The sequence below is a fragment of the Cryptomeria japonica genome, chromosome 2 (genome assembly GCF_030272615.1).
Source record: "Cryptomeria japonica chromosome 2, Sugi_1.0, whole genome shotgun sequence".
Taxonomy (NCBI): domain Eukaryota; kingdom Viridiplantae; phylum Streptophyta; class Pinopsida; order Cupressales; family Cupressaceae; genus Cryptomeria; species Cryptomeria japonica.
Genome location: NC_081406.1, coordinates 647,231,880 through 647,243,906, shown reverse-complemented (window position 1 = coordinate 647,243,906; position 12,027 = coordinate 647,231,880). Strand labels below are relative to the sequence as shown.

The window sequence follows — 12,027 nt, the reverse complement described above, 5'->3', positions numbered from 1 at the left end:
TGTATAATGAATATCCTTCTTCTCTTACACAAGCACTGTTTACAATATTATCCCTGATGAATAAATATTGGAAAATAAAACTTTCTCATTTGAACCAAAAATGCTCCCACAATTTATTACATTCCAAAAATCACTCGGTTAAGATTATAAAGTCCATCAGACTCTTTTTGCATGTATAAACGATTAATAAATTTTAATCATTTCATTTTGAGTACAATCAGAAACAAAATAGTCTAGGTTTTAGTAGCCAATGTTTTTGCCATATATCTTGAAGAATTTAAATTAAGATTTTAAGAAGGGTGCTTTAGCAAGGTCAGGGAACAATATTAGTGATAATGAGGAAGCCAACCAAAACTCCTTGTTGCTGCAATCCAGAAGGTGTTCATTTAGTCCCAAGAATGACAATCCATCTCCTTCTACCAACTTAATTGTTATGTATTAATGAATGGAAAATTGTTTAGGTCTTTCATTGCCTATCATTTGTAGTTTCTCAGTTTCACTTTTTAGTGATATTATATTGTTCCCTTATACTACGTTCTTGTTCTCTTTCTTAATCTTCTGTTCCTCATTAATGCCTCTGTATTAGAAATCACAGTAATAATCTGATCTATACTTCTAGTCTAACCATTATCACTGTCTTAACAATTAATAATAAAAAAGTAATAACCTCATCTATTCAACATAAGTCTATTCCTACCTTATACATGAGTTTATTCCTACTGATATAATTAGGTTCTCTCATCTATGATTATACCATTATTGATGAGCCATGTTCAACAAATGTAAACATAATAAATGAAGTATAGATTCTAGTACCAACATTTTGTGAAAGGAGAACATCTCTACAGTCAACTGAAGGTAGGCTGAAAGGTCCTACCATTAAAATTTATACAAAGTCATCCTTAAACTTGCATCACTAATATGCCTAAAAGCTCCAATATATTCCTTCTTTTAAGTCTTAAAACTGGTACATATTTTTTTATAGATTCTTGTTTTCAAGCTGTATTTTCATAACTCAAAAAAATGGTCAACTGTTTTTTTTTTATTGATAAAACAGAGTCAACTGTTAATTACAAATGAACAAAGTGTCTTGCAGGTGAATATATTGCTTATATTTCACCAGATCTAACATTTACCTTCATTTGGTCCAAAAATAGACTCGCAGGATTTTCCAGAATAATAGAAGCAAACTGTTAAGTATATTATCCAGATCCTTAGCCCCATTTTAATATTTTCTTTGGTGTGTTTTGATAATGTTAGGCAAATGAATAGGTTTCTGCTTTAGATTTTTGGATTTTCCAAAATCTGTGCAATCTTCTTATATGTGATGAAGTTTTTCTTGTAAATCTATTTTATGATATTTGATCTCAAGATGTGTTCCTTCACCATTTGTATTATTGATATGCCTTTGGTCCTCAAAGGATTAATATTTTGATGAACAAACTAAGATTTCTTATCTGAACCAAGCATGACTATTGAAAACTAAAGTTTCTCTTTTCTGATACATCTTTGGTCGTCAAAGGATTAATCTTTTAATGTAACAAACTAAGATTTTTTATCTGAACCAAACATGACTATTGAAAACTAAAGTTTCTCTTTTCTGATATGCTGTTTTTTAATATTTATCTGTATTTTTCTTGCTGAGTTTGCTGTTACCTATTATATTTTTTCTTTGTTACTTCTTGATGTTATTATAGCAGCAGGAGATATCGCTTTTACATATGCAATTTAGTTATTTACTAAATTGCTTGTTCATATCTCTAGTATAATTCTTGTTGTTTGTTTGCATCCATTTGTTAATGGATAATTAACGGTTGACTATCGGTTAACTTCGCACACCTTTACCTTTGACCCTTCCGGTAAGAGTCATGCCCATTCGTCGTGATGCTTAGTCAAATATATAATTCCCTTGATTGGGAGTTTTTTTTAGTGAATGGTAGTTCAAGGATTTTCTGCATATAGCTGTGTAATAACCGATAAAGATTTGCTGTGTATATATTTGTGATTTCCGTGAAAATATAGCTGTGCATATTCCACATCATCTTCCGGAGTTATATGCTGCGATCTCTGTGAACGATCTGCTGGGTGCATTTGTGTGAGACCTGAAACCAAACCAACATTACTGACCCTCATATCACCAGTTTTTCCCACTACCATGATTTTTAAGCCTTGTATCCGTCACTGCTATATTTCTTTCCAGTGTTTACTTATTTGTCTTTCCCCACCAAATATTTTATTCTGTAGGTGCATTTATCTTTGCATCTGTTAAGGGAGCTCATGCAACCTTTTACTTGTTCTTAGGTCAACATAAGCAGGATTCAAACTGGGGAGCTTACTCTCACTGGGGGAGAGCATGCTACTGCTATATCCCAGGCCTGAATCTAGTGCTTTTGATATGTTAGTTATGAAGTTGATATAGGCTTTTTCTAGAAAGGATATTTATACTTTTGCATTGATTTTATTGAAAACAAAACAAATCTCTAGTTTTTTACATAAATTTATTTAGAATAATAAAATCAAGATTGCATTTTAGATACTTTACTAGTTATGTTATGTCAAATATTTGTAGAAATGAAGAAATCTAAATTGATGATTGGAGATGAGCAGTCGGCTACATATGGAAAGGCTTACAAGTTTAGTGCAAAATGGAATTCTAGCCTATAAACAAACTGTATGTGAAGAACTGAAACACTGAATTTTGCAAGAAAGGTGAAAGTCTTTAATTAGAGATGCAACTAGGCATTGCACAGAACACCTGGACCAATCAAAAGTAATAAATATAAAAGGAATAAAAATAAGCAACTCGAAGAGGCTCAAATAACTAGTGTACAGGATGGTGTACATGCACAGTGCACTTCTAACTCTCTGGAATGATTTTCACCTTGTATTGTCCCATCATTTGAGCTTCTTTAGTGAATTTCTAAAAATAACATAGATTAACTATAGCTTGGTAAGTTGGCACGGTACAAGTAACGAGTATGCATCATTATAAGCTCTTTTTGGTGAGTAGTATCATTACATGCATAAACTATTCTCTTTGTTCTTTTCTGTGTGTAATTGCAAACTAGTGTTTAGAAATTGCATTTGCATGGACAAGTCATTGTGTTTTGCAGTAATTTGTCTTGTAGGATATTCACTACTTTTAATTTATATGTTTATATTGATTCAAAGGCTTAAAGATGATTGAAGTTTTTCTCTCTCATGTGGTTATTTGATAGGATTTGTCTCCCAAGCAACTTCAAAAAGGTAATGCAGCTATCTGTTTTGAACTTAAGATGTTGAAAGAAATTTACTTGGTAAAATAATTTTACGTGTCTCTTTTCTTACTTGTTGGCTACATCAGATGGCAGGTTCTAACTTGTTATTTTAGTGGAGTAAATCTAATGTTCTCAATAAGTTACTAACATTTTTTTTGAAAATGGTGTTTGTTTGCTATTCTACACAATTTTCTCTAGCTTTGAGCAAAACATTTTCTGTAAGAAAAAGGAAAGGAAAACTCCGCATGATGTGGGATAGCAGCAAAGTTATATATAATGTTGTTTCATGGGGTGCCACTGCAGTTGGGTAAGAGACTTTTTCTGCTGCCAATTAGTTTTATTCTCTATTTTACTTTTACAATTAATGTTTCCTCGAGTATAGATTTATGTTACTAATTAAAGCACAATTTTGTGAGCTGCCAAAATTTTTTGGGGTTGCACTTGAGCTAAACTTTTTGATTTATTTAAACAGTGTGGATCTCAATGCCTGATGCACTTATATGATCAAATTTCAGTAACTGATTTCAATAATCACGAGTTTAAGTGGAAATGACCACCTACAGGATGGTTGTTAATTCTGATGTTATCACTCTAAGAAAAATTGAAATTTCACATCGTACTTAAACTTTTCTTTTCATGACAAGTTCTACTCTGTTTCTTGCCATTTATTGGTATTGCCATAGTTTGTAAACTTGGAAATCATAAAACTTGGCAGACCCAAATTTGACTTTGGACTCAGCGACTTGGCAACAGGAAAAATCTACTTAAATTCCTTTAAAAAACATAAATTGGATCCAACCAGATTGTATGTGCAAAAAATATTCACTCAGCATGTAGAAAGCCCAGGTGCTTTAACATAGAAGAAACTTGGGAACAGAATACATTCAAAAACACCATGTAAAGACCAAATGTGTACTTTGTGTTTTTTGAATATTGTGCTCCCTCATTAGTTATCTTGTGTCCAGTGAATCTGCTCAGTGTTCAGCAGTCGATTCATTTGGTGAAAAAACCCAAAAACACAAAAAACAGTTTTAGGAAACTTGGTGAAAAAACCCTGCGTCAGAGTTCATGATTGATGTTCCCAACCTGTAAAGTTCTGCATGAGTGCTTGGCAAGTTAATAATCTATGTATGCTATGGTGAGGTTTGAAGATCTAATTGTAGGCCTGGTATTGTAATGCATAAAGTAATTAAATGGATGGAAATTCAGTTTAGTGTGACTCCTTTAAGGGACGAGAATAGATGCTACAAGCTTTAACTAATGTGGCAACAGGTCTAACACAAGATACTTGGCAAAAGCAGTGATTAAGTTTGTGACTGTGGAAAAAGGCAAAGGCAATGATTATCATTAAGGCAGTCTTTGAAGATGATTAATGTGTATAAAGAGCAGCGATTAGTTATCGAAAAGACATGTCTCTTTTAAAAGAGATATCGATTCTAAAGGTTATGTCGGTTGTGACTCTTTAGTTGATATGGGGATATAAAAAGAGAGAGAATTGCGGAAGGGGGATGTAAAAATTTAATATTATTATTAATCTAGTCTGAAGTTCTCAGTTGAGCAACAGAAATACCAAGACATAGATGCATGAGGAATTAGTGATGTCAACCAGGGATGGCTCCATCAATTCAAAATCATGAATATGATATCAGTAATCTGAAACAGCATTCAAGCTATCATTTGAAATCGGAATTGGATCATCAAAAAACACGTGGTGGTCAAAGATCAGGAACAGCGATGATCTAGATATATCCATACAGTCAGATCATGTAGTATTCCCACTTATTTTTTTCGGTTTTCAAGCACAACAAATAGTACAATGCACCCGTTAAAGTTAGAAAATATAATTTCAATGCTATTGAAAAGTAACCCTTCCACTTTCTGATCATCAAGTGCCCAATGTGGGAAGGTGAGAGCATACAGCGATAAGGGGTTCGTTAGCTCACTAATCCACTGGAAATTACATTGCAAATACAATACCGGGCGGCAAGCCAGCCCGTTCCACTTTTCAGCAGGATGAAGAACAAGAACTTGGTGGTAAACCAGCCAAGGCAACAAGAGCATAACAAGACCAAATCACTCTACCGCTTATGCAGTGGGAGGACTTTTACATAAAACTATCACTCAACCACATATCTCAGCGGGAGGACAATATCACTCAACCACTTGCTCAGTGGGAGGACAAAACTGAATTACAAAACATACAGGCGGCTAAGCCATCCTCTTCCACTTGTTCAGCGGGAAATGCAACATAGAATGAATTGGTCAGTACTACTGAAGCAACTCTTACAAAGATAGAGATGTGAAAGAAGATAGAATGAAGTATATATCTCAAGAATTCACTAACACTCTCACCATAAACACTACTTGCTGTTCTGAAATCAGATACAAGGAAAACGCATAACCAGCCATCCCAAAACCCACTAAAATGCTTGTAACTCTCTCAAAACCGGATAGAATCATGCCAAACCAAAAGCAAATGAAGTGTTTGACATAAGCAAACAAAACAATACCTTGAAACTGCAACTGGAGAGCAACAATAGAAATGCACGCAACCCAAGGCAATTCTGGAAATGGCGTTTTGGCTGAATAGTTCGATCTGCAATTGTAAATTGGAGAGTTCTCCAAATGCCACACCAATGTAAGAGAATTATTGTCTCTCCAATACGCTTCCAACAAGCCCTCACCCAGAATGATGCACTCAACACACAGGTAGCTATGAGCAAAATACACTTCCAGTTGGGCACACCAGCAACACCAAAAAAACCAGCAGCACACAACTCTTCACCCACACACCCAAAAGTCACCAAATAGCTCATTACTACGAACCACAGCTAGGAGTGATATCTCACTCGAAACCAAAAGGAAAGATCTAGAAGGTATTCACCCTCGAAGAAGTCTGGAGTCATTCCGACAGCATAACGACATATTTTCTCTGGATAAACAAATGAGGAGCCAAACACTTGTTTATATAGCCTTTCAACTCTAAAATTCAAATGAAACTGCCTCCAAATTCACCTCATTCCAACTGCGTTTCATTTCAAGTAGTGGTGCCCAGTTCCCAAGTCCAAAAATCGCACCTAGGAAGAAGACCACGATTGTGGCATGATGCAACTTTGGAGTATTTCGAAAATAAAGTCTCCTTATATCCATTAAATAATTCGTCTAGGCAATGTTCAATTTGTGCCCTAGTTCAGTAATCAGATTTGTAACATTTAATTATTTGTTAGCATTTAGTAAACCATAATCAAGTAAATCCAAGAATGAAACAAGAGAGCAAGAGACAAACACAAATACACTGGGAAAACCTCCAAGGAGGAAAAACTCAGCACTAAAGACCCACAGGTCAAATTATGTATTCAATCTTAATTGCACAAATACAATACTTAGCTTGATTCTCCAGATCTGATCCCTTTTAGTATATCAGATCTGCCCTTCTAAATACACCAAGTCTGCACCAAAATGCCTTATATCCTCTTGGACAAGTTCGCACAATCCTCTTCTATATTTCGCACCTTTAGTTGCAGAGCTAGTTCACTAATTGCATGAGAGATGAAGTGATTGAATTGTGTTTGCAATTTAACTTTATTTATAGGAGTCTTTAAACCCATATACCCCAAGTCGGCCTTAATCCTTTTTGGTGCCAATTTGTTTTATTGAGGCGTGGTGCATTTAGTGTGGCGTGGAGGTATGGGGTTGGACTTGACTTGGGGGCACGCTACCCCTTTAAGATAGGACCCAGTCCTATATGGGTTCGGATGTTGCCTTAAGGCAATCCGAACCCATCTTACCTAGTTATAAACAACACTCCCTCTTAACTAGGGAAGAAGAGAATACATAATCTGAAACTTTAGAGTTCCATCTAGCACACAAGCATAGAATTACATCTTCCACCTAGCACACGAGCATAAGATGGTTGTAGCACACAAGCATAGAAAGTGTAATACACAAGTGGGTCTTTACATAATTACAATTTTCCATCTAGCACACAAGCATAGATTGGATACTTTTCATTCTTGCACACAAGCAAAGAATGAGCAAAGCGCTACAAATAGAGTCACTGAGATTGGAGCTCCCTCTCAATCAGGGTTTCATTTTCCACAATACCAAGTCTGTCTCTGAAGTATTCGAACTTCACTCTGGATAGGGGTTTGGTAAGGATATCTGCAACCTGTTCATCTGTGCTAATGTACTTTAGTTGAATGGCGCCTCTTTGCACCATATCCCGAATGAAGTGATAGTGCGTTTCCACATGTTTGGACCGGTCATGGAACACAGGATTTACTGACATCTTTATACAACTTTGATTATCACAATGAATGGTGGTAGAACCACTAGCTTGACCAAATAATCCAACAAGGAATTTGCGAAGCCACACTGCTTCTCTGGATGCAACAGATGCTGCAATGTACTCAGCTTCTGCAGTGCTTAATGCTACCGAAGATTGCTTTCTACATGCCCAAGAGATCATTGCAGAGCCCAAATTGGAGCAGATACTCGAAGTACTTTTCTTGTCCTTGACACTTCCTGCCCAATCTGAATCTGAATAGCCTTCCAAGAAGATTGAGGTATTAAGTGAATACTTCAGCCCATAACCAATAGTGCCACGCAGGTATCTTAGAATGTGCTTGGCAGCAACCAGGTGAACAAGCTTAGGCAAGCTCATCCACTGATTGAGGGCATTCACAGCATAACAGATATCTGGCCTAGTATTGACTAGATACATCAAGGATCCAATCTACTGCCTGTACTTAGATGGATCTGCAAAATCAGAGTTAGCTGCAGAAACACTTAACTTCTTTAAGTTAGATTCCATAGGAGTATACATGGGTTTACAATCCATCATTCTAAATCTTTTCAAAATATCAATAATATATTTTCCTTGACTTAGAAAAATTTCATTGGATTTTTGCCATACTTCTAACCCAAGGAAGAAATGCATTAGTCCTAAATCCTTCATTTCAAATTCTGAGGTTAATTCTTTCTTACATCTTATGATTAATTTATTTTCACCAGTGAGAAATAAATTATCCACATGCAAAACCAAAATAAGCATATCATCATTATAAATCTTCAAGTAGATGTTAGCATCAGCATTATTCTTACAAAATTCTAAGCTTAGTAAGTACTTATCAATTCTTTCATACCAAGCACAATGAGCCTGTTTGAGCCCATATAAGGCTTTCTTCAACCTGCAAACATGAGAATCTCTTTTATGGATTACATAACCTTCTGGTTGCTCAATATAGACTTCCTCCTCAATGACACCATTGAGGATGGCTGTCTTAACGTCCATTTGATGCAGCTCCCAACCTTTGGCTACAACAATAGCTATTATAGATCTAATATAAGTATATCTAGCAACAGGAGCAAAAGTTTTTTCATAATCTATTCCTTCCTTTTGAGAAAAACCACGAGCTACAAACCTAGCTTTATATTTTTCAATACTACCATCAGCATTATGCTTAATTTTAAACAACCATTTAGAAGAAACAACAGACTTACCTTTGGGTCTGGGTACAATGTCCCAAACATCATTCTTGATGATAGACCCATACTCTTCATCCATGGCTGATTTCCAAGCATGATGGGACATAGCTTCTTTGACATTGTGAGGTTCAGACTCAATGATATTACACATCACAAAAATGTAGTTGGCGTGATTTTGGAGTCTCTTGCTATCTCTAAAGGTTCCTCTGGGAGCAGCAAATCCTTCAGCATCTTAAATCGTGTTTCTAACCCAAAGTGGTCTCTTCTTGCAGACCACAATATCCTGAGGTATATCGGTAGAGTCCATGGGTTCTGCTGGGTCATCCTGAACTTCTTGATCCGGAAGGTCAGTGGACTCTATCTGTATCTCAGGGTTAGCATCAACTTTTGAATCTTGATTTTCAATCACCATATCATTATTATCAGATAATGAACCTTTAGATCTTTTGAAAGCAATATCTTCTTCAAAAGTTACATCTCTACTTACCTCAACATACCTTTGACCTGAAATGTAGATCCTGAAGGCTTTGGAAGATTCATTGTATCCCACTAAGATGCCTTTCTTTCCAGAGGGATCCAACTTGGTTCGTTTTTCTTTAGGCACATGAACATACACCGGGCTCCCGAATATCCTTAGGTGGCTGATGTCAGGTTTGATGCCTGTAAAGGCTTCTTCAGGAGTTACATCCTTTAGAGCACGATGAGGACATCTATTCTGAATGTAAACTGTTGTTTTGGATGCTTCCGCCCATAAAAAAGGTTGCAGGTCTTGATCATGAATCATGGCTCTTGCAGCTTCAACAATGGTCCTGTTCTTTCTTTCAACAACTCCATTTTGCTAAGGATTGTAGGGAACACAAAACTCCCTCTTAATTCCTGCCTTAACACAAAAATCATAGAAACTACCTGAGGTGTACTCACCTCCATTGTCAGACCTTAAACATTTAATTCGATTTCCTGTAGTGTTTTCAACTAAGGCTTTGAATTCTTTAAATCTGTTTAGGACTTCTTCAGACTCTTTAGATTTAAGAAAGTAAATCCATGTTTTCCTAGAGAAATCATCTATGAAGATAACATAATAAAGGAAGCCGCTAGGAGATGCTACAGACATAGGACCACATAAATCTGAATGAATAAGTTCTAACTTTTCTTTAGCCCTACTATCACTTTTATGAAAAGGGTTCTTTACATTCTTACCCATTGCACAACCTTTACAAGCATCATCATGAGATAAACTAAGTTTAGGCATACCTTTAACCATTTTACCAAGAGTGGGAAGAGCTTGAAAGTGTAGATGTCCAAGTCTTCTATGCCATAGTTCACATGATTCAGGAGCCTCATGGATGAGAGCTTGAATTGGATTAGCTGCAAGCTTATATAAACTATCACATCTATTTCCAATAACACGAGCAGTTTTGAAATTAGATTTCTTAGACCAAGCAAGTACTTTCCCTTCAGAAAATGCTATTTGCAAACCTTTATCTTCTAAGGCAGAAATGGAAATAAGATTTCTTTTAATACCAGGTACAAAAAGGATATCACAGAGTTGTAAGGAAATACCAGAATCTAGTTTTAAAGAGGTAGTACCAGAACCTTTTACCGAGTATCGAGCATCATCAGCGATTACCACATGAAGGTTGGTATCTTTTTCAATCAGATCTGAAAGATGCTCACGAAAACCTGAGATGTGTCTGGAGGCACCACTGTCAATTATCCAAGTATTACTGTCCCTAGGAACATTGCTTGATAGAGTAGAGATAAGAAGATAATCCTCACTTTGTTCAGCAACTTCATTTAAATTGACTTCCCTTTCCTTGGGATCATTCTGACAATCTCTGGCATAGTGACCATACTTATCACATTTGAAGCAACGAATGTGAGAGGAATCTCTTGACTTCTTCCTTGGATCATAGGAGGAGGATCTAAAATCTTTGCTTCTCTTTTTTTTCTTCCAATGTCCACCTTTCCTAGATTTAGCTAAGAGAACATGATTATCATCTTTGTGAGAGTTCTTGAGTTTTCCTCTTACCTCAATTCGAGATTCCTCTTCAATGCAATCAGATTGAAGACGCTCAAAGTTGGGACGATCAGCTCTTCCACCAATGCTACGAATGAATGGTTCCCATTCATCAGGTAGACCATTTAATGCAATCATAACAAGATCTTTATCCGAAATTTGGCAATCAAGAGTACTTAGCTTGTCCTTTAGTTCATTGATCTTCATGAAGTAGGCCATGATTGAGTCGTCTTCTTTCATTTTCATGTGAAGAAGCTGCTGCCTTAGAGCAAGAGCCCTGCTGAGGTTGTTGACTTCATACATCTCTTCCAAGTGTTTGATCATTTCCGTGGCAGACGCAAATTTTGATATGACAGTGACAAGATGATTCTTGACGGATTCAATTATGATCTTCCTAGCCTTGAGGGAGTCTTTCTTGAACTGCTTCAGCTCTTCAGCATCTTCTGGAGGGGACAACCTTTCTTCTTCTACGAATTACAGCAGATCATTCTCTTCAAGGATCAATAGAATACGGACTTTCCAAGCAGCAAAATCAAGGGCTCCATCAAGTCTATCTTCAGCCCTCAAACCTGACATTTTAATCTGAAAACAAACAACAACTATATGCAACAAATGATTTACTAAAATCTGAAGTTAGTGACACCTTAGCTCTGATACCATGTCAATTTGTGCCCTAGTTCAGTAATCAGATTTGTAACATTTAATTATTTGTTAGCATTTAGTAAACCATAATCAGGTAAATCCAAGAATGAAACAAGAGAGCAAGAGACAAACACAAATACCCTGGAAAAACCCAGCACTAAAGACCCACAGGTCAGATTATGTATTCAATCTTAATTGCACAAATACAATACTTAGCTTGATTCTCCAGATCTGATCCTTGTTAGTATATCGGATCTGCCCTTCTAAATACACCAAGTCTGCACCAAAATGCCTTATATCCTCTTGGACAAGTTCGCACAATCCTCTTCTATATTTCGCACCTTTAGTTGCAGAGCTAGTTCGCTGATTGCATGAGAGATGAAGTGATTGAATTGTGTTTGCAATTTAACTTTATTTATATGAGTCTTTAACCCATATACCCCAAGTCAGCCTTAATCCTTTTTGGCGCCAATTTGTTTTATTGAGGCATGGTGCATTTAGTGTGGCGTGGAGGTATGGGGCCGGACTTGACTTGGGGTCACGTTACCCCCTTTAAGATAGGACCCAGTCCTATATGGGTTCGGATGTTGCCTCAAGGCAATCCAAACCCATCTTACCTAGTTA

The 12,027-nt window shown here is 36.4% G+C and overlaps 1 protein-coding gene across 2 annotated transcripts in view; it reads left to right on the top strand.

The window, feature by feature from the left end:
• The window catches only part of LOC131054722 (uncharacterized), a 58,110-nt gene that overhangs the window by 29,988 nt on the left and 16,095 nt on the right, over window positions 1–12,027 (top strand). For both annotated transcript variants that reach the window (XM_057989301.2, XM_057989309.2), the window contains exons 4-5: window positions 3,219–3,246; window positions 3,456–3,564. In XM_057989301.2, the coding sequence (XP_057845284.1) occupies window positions 3,219–3,246; window positions 3,456–3,564 (137 nt within the window). The remainder of the gene's footprint in view (window positions 1–3,218; window positions 3,247–3,455; window positions 3,565–12,027) is intronic.